Here is a 20,137-nt window from a genome sequence, read left to right on the forward strand (position 1 = left end):
ATTCCTATATTTTCCTCTTGACTACCTTCTCCAAGACCGTCACGACCACTCCTGATATGCTGATCGGTCGGTATTTTGAAACAGCAGTCTTGGAACTATTTTCACCTCTTTCCATCCCCTCGAGACTAACCCAGACCCACCACTGAACAAAATGGTCAAGGGCACTGACAATTCTTTAGCAGTTTCATGTACGACAAAAGCTGGTATACCATACAATCCCACAGATGTGTTCTCATTAAGGTTTTGTAATAGACTATTCACATCCACTGCATTCACCACAATTCCTGTATAAGCTGTTGATTCCTTCATTCCTGCAATATCACCACCTGGATGATATACTCTTGCAAAGTGCTTGCTCAGTAATTCCACTATATCAACTGATTCTGTTACCTCCCTACCATCGGCATTCTTTTAAATCATTGTCGTATACATTATTTCTTTTACTTGCAACATATCGAAAAAACTGTTTGGGATTCTCTTTAGCTTGCATGGCTAATTAACTTTCATAATTCACTTTTGCTTTTCTTTCCACATTCGTTACCCTTCTGTCCTGCACTTTATACTGTTCGTGCCTGCAGGTCACCTTTCTCCTTAAATTCCCTCCACGGTTGTTTCTTTTTTTGCAGCTCAAGCTTAAGGGTGATATTCATCCATTTAACCCCCACTTGATTTACTATTCGGACTCTAGGTATACAGTCAGCCATTGCCTCCTGCAAACGCTCCTTAACTACCTCCCATTCACTATGAGCATCCAGCACTTGCAGTTTTACATGCCATGGCACTGAACCAAGCAATCTCCTAAGATTGACATATTTACCAGCCTGGTAATTCCACATGTACCCTGTCTTAATTGAAAATTCTACACATTTAGCCACCTCTCAGGTCAAGATCCTATGATCACTCTCACCGATTGGTGGCAATGTGATCATATTCATTACAGTCAAATCCTCAGATGTAATTACTAGGTCAAGCACTCTCTGACCCCTAGTATTTTCCATTACATGCTGTCGCAGATAGTTATCCCTTAATAACTGCATAAAATCCATTTCCTTCCTCCTGTGTGTCCTCTCCTCACTCCAATCAGTGCGACCATAGTTGAAATCTCCCATAATAATTACCCTCCTTCCACTCATTTCATCAATTTGTTTATGCATGCTATCCCCACCATCTATTCCATCATCTGGTCTATAGCAACCCCCAACTGTATATTTTGTTCTGCCAGTTTCAATCTCACACCAAATAGCCTCAAATGAGCTCTTTCCATTACCCTGCAATACTACTTCAATTCTCCTTGGCTGCAGAATGAATAATGAATGTCACTGCATAATAATCTGGCTATAAAACCCATTAGCTTGATCATCTTTGATTATTTCTTGACTTTTTAAACAAACTAAAAGATTTATTTTGTTATTTTAAATTTTCTTAGCTTTATATTTATTTTAAAGCCTGTTTTTCTTTGTTGAATTTAAAGTATGTTTTAATTTTTTAGATACAGAATTAAATGTTTGCTGTGATTATGAGCAACTCAGTGGCTTGGCATTTCAGATGAGATTAGTTGGTGGTTTAGGTCTGAAGAGATGTCCATCTTGTATAAGGAATATCAAGAAATTGTTTTGTGAAATGAGTTGTTCTCCACAACAGAGCCTGTTCATGAATGTGACAAAAATGGAAAATATGAAAGATGGAAGACAGAAACTTAAAGAAATAGATTTCTATTTCTCTGGACAGTAAGTTTTATTTATAATGATATTATTATTATTATTACTTTTAACTTATAATTGATCAAAAATGATATCCCCACCAAAAAAAAAAAATATTTGGTTTAATCCATTATCCAAGTGTAAGCAAACAAAGTTTGTGCCTGAAGTATTTTCAGGACTGGGGCAACTTGTGGCAAAGGTGGTATAACTTCTCATCACTTGCCTTAGTATCCCATAATGCTATTCATTAATCCTTTAACTGCTGAGATACTAAATGACCAGTATGACCCTGCTTGCTGAGTTATTTTCACAATTATAAAATATGAATAGTTATTATAATGTATTGCACATTTTTGCACTGTTTTCTTGTGTAAATTGAAGTCACTGAACAAAACTGTTATATAGGAATTTTATTTTCAAGTTAGGGGTGTCGAAAATTTATCTTGAAATTTATTTGTTTATTCCATGTCAAATAATGTCACACACAACTTCAAGTGAGAAACATCTCCCCCAAAATACTTCAGTATTGTAGTAGTGTGTGGTAATTTTGAAAGCAGGGGGCGTACACATAAGGCTATGCCACATTTGGCATACACATACCAGTTCTCTTTTCTTTTTCTTTGCACCAATGTGGTATTCGAACACACATGACAATGCCTAGTGGGATTTGCTTTCTTGGATGTGGATGGCACAGGTATTAGGAAATGTCTTTCTCTCGGTCTGATGGGTTCGTCACCCTGTGATGGTTGTCCAGATGTAGTGGTCAGTCTTGGCATGTGGAACTTTTGAAAAATTTCTCTGATGAGAGTCAATTGAAAATTAGCATGTGTGATATTTTCACCAGTATGTACATTATACAAAATATGTGAATTGAGAACAGTGAGATCCAAGAGATGGAAAAAGAATTTTCTATACCATTTGAAGGCCTTTCGCATACATTCAAGAAAACCACCCACCATGTATGTCCTGTCCAACAGCCCCCATATTCCTATTATATCCATGACACTCAGCTTTCATTATTGGTGTGTTTGTTGTCCTGTCAACTTTCCCTGATTGTTTCATAGTCTGTGTGGAGTATGGTCAACATACAAACTTCTCGTTTATCAATCCATTTTACCACCATCATATTATCTCTGTGTCTGGATTCTACCTGTCCTTTGTCTAATTTTTTGTTCAGTTTTGTCAACCCTTTCCTGTTTTTCCTAACAGTCCCACATGCATTGGTACCATTTTTATGTAGGCCAGTCGTACAGAAGAGGGCCAGAATACCAATTGTCTAACCATAATGTGTGTCCTTTCTGCAAATACTTTGCCACTAGGGTTTGCACCACGGCCCCAGAAATCCCAAATTCACGTTCTGGAATAATGTCTGTAGTTGCCCCTGTGTACACTACGAAATCTAACACATATCCAGTCTCACAGTCGCACAACACAAAAACTTTGATCCAGAATCTATGCCTTTTCGAAGGAATGTACTGTTTGAACTAGAGGTGGCCCTTGGACAGTACTAAGCTCTCGTCAATACATATATTTTGAAAAGGGGTAAATACTTCATTGTAGGTTTTTCTCAGATGATCGATAATTGGTTGTAGTTTGTGTAGTCTTTGTCCCGGAACCAGAGTTTCATTGTCATTGAAATGTAAAATACGTAAAAGTAAAAGGAATCTGTCCCTGGACATGTAGTCTGTGAACTACTCCACAGTTCACAGTGGGGAGTAGTTCACCATGAGGGGATCCTTGGACCAATATTCTGCTATTGTTAGTTTTTTTATCCTAGCCATAAGCATTATGATTCCAAAAAGTATATATAATTCCTCTAGGGTAGTATTTTTCCATTTTTCAAACGAGATTGAGGTGTTGGTAGTAGTTTCTGAGTCAAAAATACATAATATTTATTAGTTTTGTCAGCAATATGATGCATTATATGAAGGGGATAAATAGTTTGAAAAAATCAAAAACAGCTGAACCATCATCTATAATTGCTGAAATACCTGAATTATCATTATTAAATTGGTGAACTCTTGGGCGAAAATTTGTATCGTGCAATTGAAACAATGAAGCGTCAGTATGATTTCTTTTTTGCAGATGCACTGGTGCTGGTGGTTCGTTATCTCACTATCACTATTTTCACAATTTTCTAAAAAATAAATATCATCATTGTCACTGTCACTCAAATCTGATAAATCGGAAGATAAAGTTTCTAATACTTCTACTAATTTCGCCTCAGTAAGAGAACACTGCCGTCTGCTTGTCGAAGCCATTTTTACTAACCCTGGAATCACCGCATCACGTGATCGCCTATTGTCAATGACCTATTGAATAGCTCCTATTGTCAAGGACGGCTCTGATAACATTGTGCATGGTCTCACAATTTTTTACGAAGATAGTGCCCCAAAGCAGACAGAAGCTTGAAAATTAGTTCCTTCTAATCCTAAGAGATGGCACTATAAGCCCGCTCAATTTGAATGCTTTCACAAACTAAATTAAATGAGTATTACACATTGAAAGTTCAAATCAAGTTAACTCGATCGTAGCAAGGTTGCCATTTTTTCCGCACTTGAGTTAACTCGACCATAGCAGTTAAAGGGTTAAGGGAAGGGTCACTACCCAGACCGGTTTCGACCTTTACTGAGGTCTCATCAGTGGGATCCAAGTGAAAAAACTTCCATCATCGTGATACCCAAAAGTTTCTGTGCTTACACTAATTGGCCCACACTTGTAATAACTGATACAAACTGACTTTGGATATTAACCGCAGAATGGTGAATATGCATTGTGTATTATTCTGTGTTTTTGGTGTTGACTATGAGTTTTATTAGCTGTATATGTGTGCATGTGCGTATGTATGTATTTAAGCTTTCAGTTCATGAATATTTGATGTGGGGGGGGGGGTATTTACATTCTAAAATGTCATATTTAGATTAAGCTTTTAGACATTTTTATGTTACTCCTGCTAAAGAAAGGTTTCAAGCTTAGAGGATAATTAATACTGTGCAATGGGCCAAGATATTATTATTATTATTATTATTATTATTATTATTATTACGCAACACCTCTAGGGAGTCCAAGAACTCATCACAGGAGGTACTCTACTTCACTAAATACATCTCATCCTCTCCACTGCTATTTAATTCTCCAACTATGACACTACTACTCTCTTTAAGATTTCTGCCTGGTCTCTGAGGATGAACCAATAAGTTCGAAACATATCTCAGTCCAGTGAAACCTTATCAAAATGGACCAATAGGAGGCAAATATACGGATGCTTGATAGCAGTCATCATCACCTATTCGCCGGCTAGGGCAACTTATAAATGCCGGCTAATGTATTCCCATAATCTCTCTGATCATTTCGTATGAAATTTGACCAGAGAGATTACGGGAATACATTCACCAATGTTTACAAGTTGCCCTAGCCGGACTTAATAGGTGACGATGACTACTATCAAGCGTCTGTATATTCGCCTCCTATTGGTTTCTGTATTCGGCTTTGAAATAATGCTGGATTTAATATCCACTTAATTTTTATAAATTTTGCATCGCTGAACTGAAGCTTTTTGGCTCTTTATTTTAGTAAACACATTTTGATACACCGGCCGAGAGTTCGCTTATGGAAAATACACCTCTCCGATGTTTCAAGTTCCTTAGTATTTAGTGGATTAATTAGAGTTACAAGTCAGAGAGTTTGACGAAGACAGACGTGCTTACTTCCATCTGCTAAAAATCTGCGCTCTTTTAGGCTGTATTACTGTACTTACAGAGGTATTCCGTGAATCTTGCATTGCACTGGCTCTAACCCTGCCCGAATTCCTATTATCTCTCCCTCTACACGAAATGTGTACTAGGTCAATGGCTGTGTAGGCCCCCACCGTAATGAGGACCAGTAATGGATGTGTGGTTTTTATGGAGGTAGGTAATTCATGCCGAGCCAAGTAAGTTGACAGTTTCATCCCACAACACTACAACACTTATTGATTTTTATCTCACAAATGCTGCTAGTGGACCACCCCAGTCTACAGGATTTTTGCTGGCAGGTCCCTAGACCTGCTGGATTTTACTTGCGATTGATCGTACATTTAACTCCATGAGTGATATCGATCCAGAAGCTTTCATAGACTTGCTCAATAAAGTACTAGCATGCTGCTATTTAAAAAAGCTTCTAAAAAAGTTTGAGCTTGAGTGGCCCGGCTTCCTTAATTTGTTATCCAGTGATGATGATGAGAATGAAGACACTCCTCAAACAGAGGAAATATTAAATTTAGTGGTATCCACTCCTGCTCCCTCTGATCAAGGAGAGATCCACTTGTGCAAAACACATACCTTGGAACCTTCCAATGATGATGGAATGGATGAAGACGCTCCCTTCAGATTCCTCTGCCTCCCCCAACAAGAGGGTGCCCCTGATTATCCTAAGGGAAAAACAGAGATGGACAGCTTTAAGATCCACCATGGCTAATCTACAGATAAACTACTCTATGGCCAAAAATGTAGATGAGGGCATCAAAATGCAGCCTGCCATGGTGATAGCCTACAGACAATTAACAAAGGAAATGGATGGCAGAGGTATTCAATACCATACTTTTTTAACTTCCCTTGGAAAAAAATTTGAAAGTGGTGCTCCGAGGTGTCTCTGAAGACAGATCTTAACTTACAAGATCTACCTCCTATAAAGGTCAGATAAGACCCCTATGCCTTTAGTTCTTGTGGAGATCCACAATATTTATAAAAATATCTACAATTTAAAATCAATCTGTGGGCTCTGAAGCACTGAGGAAAAGAGCATCTTCAGGGCAATGCCACAGGTGCCAAAAGTTTGGCCATGCCCTGAAGTTGTGCAAAGCTTCGTGCAGATCTTAAAATGTGGCGAGACCCACCCCACAAACACTTGCACCAAGGTGAAAGCCACCCCAGCTAAGTGTGCTAATTGCAGCGGTCCTCACCCTGTATTCATCATCCCAAAAACAGGCGGACTGAACTAAACAGATGATCCACTTCATTATCCATGACAAGAGCTCCAGAAACTCAAGCTCCTCATTCCCCCACCAGTACAAAAAGGGTGACAGGTGACCACCCTCCACTAACTGTGAATTTCCCAAGAAAATAAACTCTCAACAACCACGTCTGCATAACAATATGCAGACGTGGCCTGCCCAAAAAGACAGTCCAGGATCAGAATCTGCCTAAACCACATTTAAATCTAACAGCTGTCATCACTTCTTCTTTTTGCAAATATTCTGCAGGACTTCAGGAATTCAAGTCCTTCATTAAATACTATGAGAAGATTTTTACAGCAAACCCAGTCCATTTTATCTGTACTCCTGGATGTATAGGAAAAAACTCTCCCTAGATTCTCTAAATATTATTGAGTGAAATGCAAATTGTCTTAGAAACAAAGTACTAGAAATCCAAGAATTCACTGATAGATATAACCCAGATATTTTATTAATTAATGAAATGCACTTTGAGACCTTCTGACAATCCCAAAAATCAAAGGATACCAGCTCTACAGAAATGATTGATTCGATTACAGAGGTGGAGGTACTGACATCTTCATCAAAAACTACATTAACCACCATTCAGTAACCAACCCTTCAACCACTAACCTTGAAATCACAGGTATTGAAGTCATCACAAACACAGCTGGAAACCTAAAAATTTATGCAACCTACAACCCATCATTAAAAACATTGCTGACTTCAGACCTGGATGCTCCTTGGAGTTGAAGAGCCAGTCATTATCGCTGGAGACTTGAATGAAAAACATCCCACCTGGAGTAGTAAATCTACCAATAAGAATGGCCGTATCCCTTTTAACTACTCTAGTTACAACTGCTCAGCTGTGGCTGGCCCCACAGAACCAGCCCATCATAGATATGAAAAAATGATAAAAATGGGAATTAAGTGTGACTGATGCAGAGGACATAGTGGAGTTGTTCAATGAGCACTTTTTTGGAGTATTTCATCCTGGTGAAGAAGGTTTTAATACTAGAGGGATAGAGGAGGTTTAGAGGTGCAAGAGGAGATAGTGTTCCAAATACTGAGTACTCTGGATGTCAGTAAAGCTGTGTGACTGGATGGTATTTCACCATGGGTTTTGAGAGAATGTGCTAAAGAACTGACAGCTCCGTTGAGCTGGCTCTTCGATAAAGGTCTGGCTGCGGGAAAGGTAGTGCCATTGTATAAGGGCGGTAGAAGACTGGAAGTGTCTAATTATAGGCCAGTTTCTGTGTCATCAGTAGTTGTTATGGTCTTGGAGAAATTAGCGAGGGACTATATACAGTGTTGGGCAGATGAGGGTTATGTTATCTGAGAATCAACATGGATTTGTTAATTGGTGCTCTTGCTTTAGTAATATGATCATTTTTTATAATAAAGTGACAAGAGCAGTTGATGAGGGAAAGCCATATACTGCTATTATTTTGGATTTTGCAAAAGCATTTAATAGATGCCACGTTATAAGCTGATATTTAAGTTGCAGTACATGGGTTTATATGTTGGGTTAGTCAACTGGATTCAGGATTGACTGTTATAGTTTTCAGAGAATTGTGTATGGTGGGGCAATATCAAGGAAGCAGAAGGTTACAAATGGGATTCCACAGGGCTCAGCACTAGGACCTGTATCATTCAACCTTTATATTAATGGCATTGTCAATGGATTGCAAGGGGATATTCAGTTGTTTGCAGATGATGTGCAGCTTGGAAGAATTATCAGTAATAGTGCAGATGTGGCAGCCCTGCAGGAGGATTTGAATAAACTAGACAGATGGGGAAATGAATGGGAGTATTGGTTTAATGCAGCAAAATGTAGTCTTGAAGTTTGATATCCATTGATGGGAGGCTGTGTATTCGATTTGAGGAGCTGTACTGGAGTAAGTATGGGAGACAAGAGATCTGGGGGTAATGATTGATAGAAAACTGAAATTCAGGGAGCATACAAAGGTGGTGAAGGTAACCCAGAGGATTGTTGCAATACTGAGAAGGATGCTGACCTGTAGAGATAAGAGTTATCATTCCATTGTATAAGACTCTGATCAGACCACAATTGGACTACTGTTCTCAAATTTGGTCCTCAGAATTTGAAGGGGATAAATTAACTGTGGAAATTGTACAGAGGCAGATAACAAGATGGTTTCAGGACTGTACAATATCAGTTATGAGGATCGGCTGAGGGAATGTGGACTGTAGAGTTTGGTGGATAGAAGGAGGAGAGGTGATATGATCGAGACTTTTAAACCATTGAAAAGCAGTTACAGGGTGGACATTAGGGAGTTCTTGCACTTGGTAGAACAGCGGGAAGGAGCGATGACAAGAAGCCATCCCTGGAAGTTATGAAAGAAAGCTGTGTGAAAGAGGGTGAGGAGTGGTTTCTTTGCATGGAGGGTGGTTGAACCATGGAATGCATTGCCTGAGAGAGTGGTGAGAACAAGAACTGTCAATGAGTTCAAGGATTGGTATGACAGACTTGGTTTCCTAAGAAGGATCTCCCGCAATGAGTCTCTTGACTCCATCGAGGCCTGAATAATAATAATACTCCAAAGATACTGATTGGTCTATAATTCTTTGCATCAGTCCTAGCTCTATCCTTATGTAATGGAATTATATTGCTCTTCTTCCAGCCTTTACATTAATTAACCTCCCTACTGGCTGAAGTGGATGAAATAGTGGGAACAAATTGCAATTCTTATCCATGTTATTCAATAGGTGTTACTGAATCGTATCCAGATTTAGCTGGACATACAAGTAGCAAAAAAAGGTGTTACACCTTATTATTAAAATACTCTGAATTAGAGATGTAGAAAATTAATTGCACATCTATCTCTAATCCTGAGTATTTTAACAATAACATTTTAATAATAAGGTATGACCCCTTTCACTACTTTTATATGGGATATATGTGACTTCTGCATTACGAAACCTTGGTATCTCTTTTGGTTTACACTGATGAGACCTCAATAAAGGCAAAAACCAGTCCCTCCCATAATGCATAGCATTATACATAGCCAAAAGAATGTGTGCTTTGTATTATGGGATATTGATCATGCCCCTAATCAGAAACCACAGTAAATCACCTTATCTTTTTATAATGTTAGTGGGGTTTGTGGGACTTGTTATACAAACAGAAATGAGGTATTGTATATATTTACAAATGCTAGAATTATTCAAAACAAGGGGAATGAAATTGTAGCATTGACAGAATTCATTCACGCAAAAATTGTTAGTATGAGTAAGGCATTTTTAAACAAGGATGACATTCTGACAGGAATAGAGATGGAAGAATGTAGTCTTTTGCAAAGACAGACAAAGCAAAAAGTTATTGATGATGGCAGAGGAGTTATGTCCATCTAGGGTGGAGATGCAAGAAGCAAATACTAACATTGGTTTTGAAGCAGTATGGTGTGAAGTGGAGGTGGACAGGATGAAATGTTTAGTAGGCTGTTGACATTGCAAAGGGCTTAAATGGTGATACAAAGTTGTTGTGAGTAGTAGAGCAGTTGTAGTTTTGCAAGAGGACCTAAATAGACTGTCTGAATAGATAAGTGTAGGGTTGTCAGTTTAATGTTGAAAAGTGTAAGGTTTATAAATTTTGGGAAGCAAAGATGGGATGCAGAGTATAGTATTGATGGGGGGATAAGGAGGTGGTATAGATGAAGAACTTATGGGTTATGTGGATAGGGACTTGAAATTTCATGGACATTTAGCTAAAATTGTGAGGACCATACCACAGTTTATGGAATGATGTGGAGAACACTCACGTGTAAAAGTAAGGATCTTTTGATTCCATTGTACAAGCTTTTGATCGGCCCACATATGGATTATTGTGCACAGATTTGTTTGCCAGGTTTTTAAAAGGATGATGACATGTTGGAGAGGGTAAAGAGACAATTGATTAAATTGGTTTCTGGTCTCTGGAATGCGGAATATGAGGACAAGTTTGAGAGAATGCAAATTACAGAGCCTAGAGGATAGAAGGAAGAGTGAAGACATGATTAAAACATAAGTTGGTAAGGAGTAATTATCAGATTAACATGGATGAGATTTTCCATAGCATATCTGGAGATGAGGAAAAGGAGAGGCCATCCCTGGAAACTGTATAAGGTGGGTGTGAGCGAGAGGGTAAGGATTAGATTTTTTGCATGGATAGTGGTGGGTGATTGGAATGCATTGCCTGAGAGTGTGGTGAGTGTTTGGAATGCATTGCCTGAGGATGTGATGAGTGCAGGAACAGTGAATGCATTTAAGTCGAGGTATGATGAGCTGTGAATGTGAGAGTGGGACTTCTTACGATGAGTTTCTTGACTCCATGGAGGTCGGTTGATGATAATAATAATAATTTCTGGTTTCTTGTGAACATCTTTGTGTTGGAACAAAGTGTTTATAATAATTAGTTCATGTCCTCCTAATCAGAAATACAGCATGTACTTCAGTAGTTTTGCTCATGGTACTAGGTAATTCAGCAATTAATCAAATGATATATTGCTCTTTCGTTCCTACTTTATCACAAGTATTCTTTCTTGTTCTGAAGATGATATATCATTTTAGAAATCAGCTAAATGAAAATAATTTTAACTACTTTTTTAATTGTTATCTTATATTCCATAAAATTATGGTTATGTGTTGATTATTTATTTTATGTCATTTTTATTTATTTTTATTTTTATTTTATTTTTTTTTGCCATGCTATCTGAAGATTTCTACCCTGATGCAGCAGTCATCAGCTCACAAAAGATGCAAGTACATAGCAATATACACTGTCACTGTTCATGTAGCCCACTGATCAGATAGACTGATGGTTGTATCATGTTCATAAATTGTTCTAAGTTTAGGATATATTTTGGAAGGAAACAATAGCATTTCTATTTCAAGGCAAAACAAAAAGTAAAAAAAAAAAAAAAAAAAAAAAAAATACTTTCTTGATTTTATGTGAGACTAGTTTGTTTAACCTCATTTGAAATGATCAAATCCTAGACATTTTTTCTCATCCTTGTTTTCCCAGTCAAGGAAGATTGTTGATGATAATTTTAAATTAGTTTAATTTTAATTAGTGACATATAGGTAATTTGCTTTTGTTTAATGTTGAGTTCAGAATTTTTAAAAAATATTCTTTTATTTTTATTTTTTTGCAGAGAAGCGTATATTTATTATCAGTCTTGTAAGGATGTACAGGGACTTCAGCCTGGTACAACTGTACTTGAACTTATTTGTGGTGAATGGGGAAAAGATTGCTCACATGAGAGGTGGCTAGACTATATGGGATCTACGAGTAATGGCTACACATTTCTTAGAATCAATTTCAGGTTGTCACCATATGAGACAGTGAATGTTAATGGTCATAATTTCTATCCATTTAAAAATAACTTTACCAGGTAAATGCTGATTTTTTTTTATTTATTTATTTTTGTGGTTAAACATACTTTACTGTGCATTGTAAAGAGTGATAAAAAGAATTGAATAAATTGAATTGATGTTAAATTGAACTGAAAGAAATGTGGAAGAAAATTTTTATAGAATGGGACCAGTATGTAGATGGTGGATCATGTAATAATGTGGAGATGGTGGATTAAGTAGAGGGTTTTCTTGTGATGAGTACTTGGACTCTGGAGGTATCACATAATACTATCTAACATACTCCAAAAAAATGATGGTTAATACCATTTGCAACAAATTTGAAGTATCTTCCATGTTTTGTCGTGTGCAGTCTGTACACCAAATTAAAGAGCTTGTTTTTGCAAGTAAAAAATATATAGCTTATTTATGTGATTTCGAGGTAAATTTTTTGGGAAGACCGAAATACTAAATTCATCAGTTGGTATTGGCAACTGATGTATTTACATCACTTACCAATACCTTTGACTGCCCATTGACTGGAAAGAGCTGGGTTCAAATCCTGTCTAGGATGTGAAGAAGCTTCATAAATGCTTTTCAATTCTGACTGAGTTAAGCAGTCTCATGTAGATGAGGCAAGGTTTTTCCTCCCAGAAACTTGGGTTTCATCTTGCAGAACACAAACTCACCAGATGAACACATGCAGTTAACAGACATAATGCACACTGGCCTTATATAACCTTAGTTGCTTTGGCTGTAATTCAAAATAAAGCAAACCCAAAGTTTGTCTGTTGATGAATTTTAAAGGTTTGAATTAAGACATACTGCAGTTGAGGCAGTATGAAACATGTGCAGAGCATATGGATAGAATGCAGGAAATAAAAGCAGAGTACTGCATTTGACTTTTTTAAAGAGTTCAGGGCTACTAACATCATTATCAGATATAAATCTGATTCTGAAATTAGTACTTTCAGTCAACCCTGACACATGTCAAGTTGTCCGTTTTTTTTTTCCTCCTTTGGTATTTTCATGGAGTCAAAGATATATCATAGATATGGAGGCCTACACCAACCATTATTCACACAATACTCATCATAATTCTCCATGAATTCCTTTACTGATTAAACACTTATGACTGACTCTTGCAACCCATCTCACCCATTTACCACTTAGATATAGTCCTGATTGACACCCTTCTTCATCCTCTTATACTGTTTCTAAGAGTAATCCCTTGTTTTCTCCCTTCTTGTTATATTTTTATGTTTCTATCATAGCCCCTCTTTCCTACCTATTAACTAGCCTTTCTTGTCCACAAAACCTTTAACCTATCCTCATGGAAATTGGAAGTCTCCATAGCCTAGTTGATTTAGATGTTGGCTTTCGGTTAGATGTCTTGTTGGCTTCAGATGAGTTAGACATCTAACTCATCTGAAGGTGAGTTAGATAGTCTCATATGGACATGGAAGTGTTTTTTCTCCTAGAAACGCATATTTTTCATCCTGCAAAACTGGTTCACTGGCTAACATATGCAATATAAACACATAGGAGACTACTAGAATAAGGATAACCACCCCATTCCATTGGATCTGGTTTTGAAAGCTTACATGGTACAGTGCAGGTCTATGCTAAAGTGTAAAACAGAACATAGTGAACATTCCACCAGCCTGTCATTATCTTGGTCACTTTGCTCCTGAATCCTCTCTGCAATTTCATTATCTCAGGAACTCAAGATCTGTGCATAATAGTTCCATGTAGATTGTCCAAACAGTACTCATAAATACTCAAAAAGTAACTTATTTTAGTCATTTATAAATACTTAAGAAGTAATAATAACTCAATTGTTCACACTCAGTAAACGAAAATCTGTGCAAAGTAAGTTCCCTAACCCTGGTGAGAGCAATAGAGCTGTGAAAATGTTCATAATTTGTCACTACACAAGCTGAGCACTTGGAGAACTGTTCATTGGTTTCAAGGGCATCCAATGAGCTGCTAGCTGTAATAAATGTAGTCTGCTTAAACAGTCACACACAAAATCCAAGGATAGTTGAAGCTTGAATTTGTATTCCTGAGTGAAGCAGATGTGTGTGCGTGCACACACACAAAGCAAGAACAATAATTTTGATAGAAATTTAAGATTGTGCAGCTGATTGCAGAAAAGAATCACCTCAAAGTTGTCATTGTTTAAAGAATTTGATCAAAGGGAGTTCGTCCAGTGCATTGTCTGTGGAATATTTGCTTTGCTGAGAGCGGCTGGAGTTTGATTTGAGAGAGATGATGGTGGGAAAGTGTGTCGAAAATGTCATGAAAGCGAGGATCAAAAGTGTGTCTCAGGTCGCGAGATTGATGTAGTGGATGAAAGAATATGATTGAAAATTGTGATGTAATGCCAGATAGCATTGAGAGTAAGATTAAATGTGACAGTTGAAAGTGAGGGTAAAAGTGAAGAAAGAGAGAATAGTTTGACTAATATAAAAAATGAAGAGTAAGCTGCAATGAGGGAGATAGCTCAGTTGCACGAAGCAATTGCAAAAATGTCTACTGAGTGGATCAGCTAATAACAAAAAGAAGCAAGTTCAAGATAAGAAAAATGAGACAATGATAGGGAGAGAAAGAAAAATTAAGGAGCGAGTGTTATGCAGCAATTCAATCGTAAAAGATGTGATCAATGAGACGTTGACGCACTTTCCTGGTGCAAAAATTAATGATGAAAATGAGGCTATTAGAATACAAAAGTGTAAGGTGAAAGAAATGATTGTTACTGGCTGGGAATGAATGATTTAAATGGAGAAAAGTATGATATGAGAGAGGACTTTAAAGAATTACTGGAAGTAGCAAACGAAAAGAGTGAGAGTTAAGATAGCAAGTTTGTTGCCACATTATGACAGTAGAGTTGAGGAGGAGGGCCATAATAGCGAATGACCATGTGGTAGGAGTTCTGTGGAGTTTGTGTATGTCTGGAGTGAGTTTGATATGCAAAAGGACTTATACAAGAAGGATGGTTTGCATCTTGAATGGATTTAGTGTTCAGAGACTGGAAAACTTGTTGAATGAAGTGAAAAGTAGATGTGCAGAATCAGGGAAACTGAAACTTTTTTTTTGGGGGGGGGTAAGCTGTTGTAAGCTGTTGTGCAGACATCAATGAGGCAGTTGGGTGTAAGAATTTGTATAATATGCCTGAATAAGTACTGACGGTAACAAACCTGAATGGGATAGTTAGTATAAGGCATCAAGATAGGGGTGGAACTAGGGGGCTTTTGCTCTTTATGTATTAGGAACAAGTAGGAGGAATTTTTGGCCTTGGTTGGCTCATCCTGGCCAAAGGTTATTGGCATTGTGAGACATGGCTAACAGAAGATGATATAATTAGTGGGTAGAATGTGAAGGGTATAGTGTGTTCAGGAAGGATAGAGAGAAAAGAATGGGGGAGGAGTGTTACTGATGATAGTCGATGAACTACAGCCAAAGAGAATAGAAGTTCGACTGTAGGACAGTGAAAATAGCACACTTGAGGCTATCTGGTGTATGAGATTGAGGCAAGCAGAACAAAATATACAGTTGGATGCTGCTAGACCAGGGGATGATGGAGATAGTATGCCTCTTGCATGATCAATGATATGGACAAAAGAAGTATTGGATTGGATTGGATTTCATGAGAGGCAAAATTATCACGACACCAACCAAAATCACGATTGGAGTGTTAATATCATCAGATTTGCAGGAGTGAGTGATTTGAGGAAGGATAGACAGATTGTGTTTGAATCATCTTGAAAAGGCTTTCATCTAGCAGTGGATCGACAACTGATGATGATGATGATGATAATACATAAACTGGTAAATTTGATATGAGAAAAAGTAGAGATACCCTAAGAATGGAAAGAGTTCACTAATTATTCCAATATATTAGCCAGCCTGGCTGGCTGAGTGATTAGTGTATCTGCTCTCCAGCCAAATGGCTGCTGGTTTGAATCCTGCTGTGGGCATGAATGTTTGCGATTGTCTTTGGAAATACTAATGGTGGTGGTCGGCAGTAGATGGCATTGGTGTAGTTGGGGTCAGTTGGTGGATTGAGTGGCGGAGACAGGAGTTGTAGAGTAGATGCCCTCCCTCGATGAATCTTTGTACTCCTTGGAGGTGTTAATAATAATATAAAAAGGGAAATAAAAACGAATGCAAAAATTAGAGTGATATTGCTTCTTTCTGCAGGCTACAAAACTTTATCTAATATTAAAATTGGAATGATGAGATGTCCAACTGCTTATTATATTGGTGGAATTATGCTTGGAGTAACTGACAGGACTGCAGATTTTGGGATGTCCATTGGCAGAGTATTGCTTTCCAGTTTGTAAAAGAAGTCATCTGAAGTCATCACATAGTTCACAGCTTGTTGAACTGGACACAGTTTGACATAACAATTAGAAACATCCCTAATACTTTAAGGTTCACTCCTCTTCCATGGTTTCCTGTTCTTTCCCACAGGCTACTGTCAAAGAAATAAATAAAATCAGAAATAACATCAACCTTCCCATTTATCAAGATATCTCTCCACCTCCAGCTCTAGGGAACAGATTGAAGTCTGGAAGTTCATGTCAGGACTGTGCAGGGTTGTGGAAGGTTGTCACATGTTGTTCCATAAGATCAGATACTTCATGTAATGAATGGTATTTTTTGCACAATAATTCCCTATATACATAATAGTATTCTAAAGAAATTCACCAAAGTGAGTTCTCCACTATAAACAAACTATACTGTAAGAAGTGCAGTGAATTCGATGGATTTTGATCCGAGTTTCGTACCTGGCTATAAAATAAAACTATATTGTAGTTCCTGTGATCTATGCTGAAAGAGCTATATCATGTCTGTAGTTGATTCTTTTGGGTAAATATAGATTTGACTATGTTATTACTTGGAAGCATAGTCTAACTAGATTATTTTAAGTAGCCAAACCAAGGATGTAGACTCATCATCATATCCATCAAATTCCTGATATGTACCCTCAAGGGATGTACAGGATATTGATATTATGACAGTACTAGATAAGAACTTAAATCATTGCTAACTTCCTATCATTACAATCTTCCTCCAAATCAATCTGTTATCAGTCATATATTTTATAGATCTTATATTTCTGTCTTCTAAGGAAGTTTTCACTGTATCAATCCACCTATATCTTGGTTTTCCTCTGGGTCATTTTTCTGCCAACCTCACGGAGAACACTTGTTTTGCTAATCTTTCCTCCCCAATTCTGTTTAAGTGACCATATCACCTGACATTAGCTCTGCTCTCACATTCCTGGTTGCTAACAATATCAAGTTCTTTCCTAATATCACTGTTTTTAATATGATATTGCCACTGATGCAATCTGTTCATGCTTCTAATCTTTCTTACGACTCTCATATCTGTGGTCTCTAGTCTTTGTTTAATTGTCTTATTTCTAACCCAGCTCTCAGATCCATAAGTTAAAATTCGTTTGAACGCTGTGTTGCATACAGCTAATTTAGTAATTTGACTAATTTCTCTCTTATTCCAGATAAATTTTCATATAAATGGAGTTCTTTTGATATGTAGCCAGCATAAAAAAGAATGATTATGGAAAGATGACATTGATTGGTGAAAATGGCATAAGGAAAACTGCTGCAGAAGATATAATGAAGATACTTCGATTGAGTCTTCGGACTCCTTGGAGGTGTCACGAATAATAATAATAATAATAATACTTAATGAGCAGTTCATAAAGGTATTATTTCATACTTGTGAATGTGACATCATGGAGAGATTGAGAGGAGTTGATGATGGAGAGGAGAAACTAACTATAAGTAACCAAGATGTGTATGGAGAATTGAGCAAACTTGATGTTAATAAGGCTGTGGGACTTGATAATATATCACCATGTATTCTGAAGGAATGTGCCAGTGAGTTTACATTTGCCTATTTTTTATAGACACATTTTTTTAATATGAGTCTTGTACTGGGTCGAGTTCCAAAGGAGTGGAAGGAGGGCAAGATTGTGTTGCTTCATAAGGGAGGTGATAGAACTCAAGCATCAAATTATAGGTCTTTCTGTGGTGTTGTGGTGTTCAGGTGTTGTGGTTAAGTTGTTGAAGAAGCTGGTGAGAACTAGGATCCTCTCAAACTAGAGTGGATGGAGTTGGATATTAGACTAGTTCATTGGATTGGAGATTCACTATCTGATAGGTATCAGCAAGTTGTGTATGGGGGAACAATATCCTGGAAGAGGAAAGTCACTAGTGGTGTGCCTCAGGCATCTGTTTTAGGGCATTGCTATTTAACCTGTATGTTAATGATATTGGCCAAGATTTGGATGGGGATATTCAGTTGTTTGCAGATGATGCAAAGTTGGGACGAATTATTTACAGAATCTGGTAGACTCTGTAAATTGCATGAAGAGGGGTGATATGATAGAGACCTACAAGTTAGTAAGGGATTATTATAGGATCAATGTTAGAAAGGTTTTACAGAAAACAGTGGGAGATCAGGAGAGAACCAGTGGTCATTTCTGGAAGCTGTATAAGGAGGGTGTAAGCAGGAGAGTGAAAGGCAGGTTTTTTTTTTCATGCAGAGTTGTGAATGATTGGAGTGGGAGGTCTGCAGAGAATTTGAGTGTGTTTATGGTGCGGTATGATGAATTGTTTGTGTGTATGACAAAAGGACCTACTGGATGAATCTTTGACTCCATGAGGTCTTGGGATAATAATAATAATAATAATAATCTAACTATTAAACTCATTCACCATTTCTTCACTCACCATACTCTCAAAATAACTGAGTGCCTTAAAACTTATTCACTGTTTCTTCAGTTGGCATACTTTCATGTAGTGCATTCCATTCACTAATTACTCTACATGTAATGAACTTGCTGCTCACTCCCTTCCTACATCCTCCTTAGACAGCTTTCGTGGCCTTTTGTTTTACTACTCTTTCCTCCACTCTGCAAAAATTTTCATCGATATTAATCTGGTAACAACCTCTAAACAACTCACATGCCTCAATCATACCCCTCCTTTCTCTTCTGCTTTGCAAGCTCTGCAAATGGCATTCCCTGGGTCTGTCTTTATTTCTCAGAGATTAAACACTGCCTAATTTAATTTTCTCTGGACCTTCTATAGAGAAGGTCCAGAGAAAATTAAATAAGGCAGTGTTCAAAAGGTGTCCAACAGAAGACACCCTTGGGACCTTTGGTATGTGTATCAATGACTCTCAATACATCCTGGTACGTGGAACTCATAGCCAACCATTTACAACCCATTTATGTCTATCATGTGATCCCAATGGAGATGCAGTCTATCAACAAGACAGCTGTTCATCTCACAGGTCCAGGCAGGCTACTGCTTGGTTCTAGGAGCATTCTGTTGACTTTGAAATAATGAAGTGGCCACTAAGAAGCACGGATTTAAATACCATCGAAAATCTTTGGTTTTTTTCAGTGTTTAATCTCTGTTTGGGCCCATGTCCCATAGAGGATGCATGGGATCACCATACCTGAGAAACATTTTCGCAAGCTTTTGGAGTCCTTGCTTCAATGTGTCGGCCATTATCAGGGCCAGAGGAGGGAGGGTCCAATATGTTACTAGGTAGCTATCCCTAATTTAATGGCACATCAGTAATCTGTAATCCCTGATATAGCAATCAGATATGGAACTTTTACTCAAATGATGAAATTCATCTCCTGGATAAAGACAATCACAAACATCCAATTCCTCCATCATAATTCAGACCCATAGCTTACTGGTGGAGAGTGGATATGTTAGCCACTCAGCCATAATTAAAATTAGGTGCCACAGGTATCAAAATATTGTATGAAGGTGCCGGAAGTTTCAACTCTCACATAGAAAGGCCATGTGTGAGATCTCACATATAATGGCCAAATGTGAGACCCCATGGTCTTACGCTTTTTTCTGAAAAGCTGACTGGAGGCCCAAGATGGCTAAAAAAACATACTAATTCTTAGAGGCCTGAAATGGCTTTAAAAAAAGTTCAGTGCTTAATCTCTAGTGCAGTAATTCAGGATTACTTAACTCTGAACTCACTCAGTATCAACATACTATAGGTTTGCTACCCTTCACTGTGGGTGGCTAATATAAATTTTTTTTTAAATATT

At 37.7% G+C, this 20,137-nt stretch overlaps 1 protein-coding gene across 5 annotated transcripts in view; it reads left to right on the forward strand.

Annotated features, from left to right (window-relative positions):
- Positions 1-20,137, forward strand: part of LOC150094665 (NPC intracellular cholesterol transporter 1-like) — a 537,686-nt gene that overhangs the window by 116,455 nt on the left and 401,094 nt on the right. For all 5 annotated transcript variants that reach the window (XM_090411500.1, XM_090411501.1, XM_090411502.1 and 2 more), the window contains exons 4-5: positions 1,490-1,727; positions 11,823-12,062. In XM_090411500.1, coding sequence (XP_090267626.1) covers positions 1,490-1,727; positions 11,823-12,062 — 478 coding nt within the window. The remainder of the gene's footprint in view (positions 1-1,489; positions 1,728-11,822; positions 12,063-20,137) is intronic.

Source organism: Typopeltis vanoorti, chromosome 21, assembly GCF_054136105.1.
Source record: "Typopeltis vanoorti isolate ZY-2024b chromosome 21, IOZ_Tvanoo_1.0, whole genome shotgun sequence".
NCBI lineage: Eukaryota > Metazoa > Arthropoda > Arachnida > Uropygi > Thelyphonidae > Typopeltis > Typopeltis vanoorti.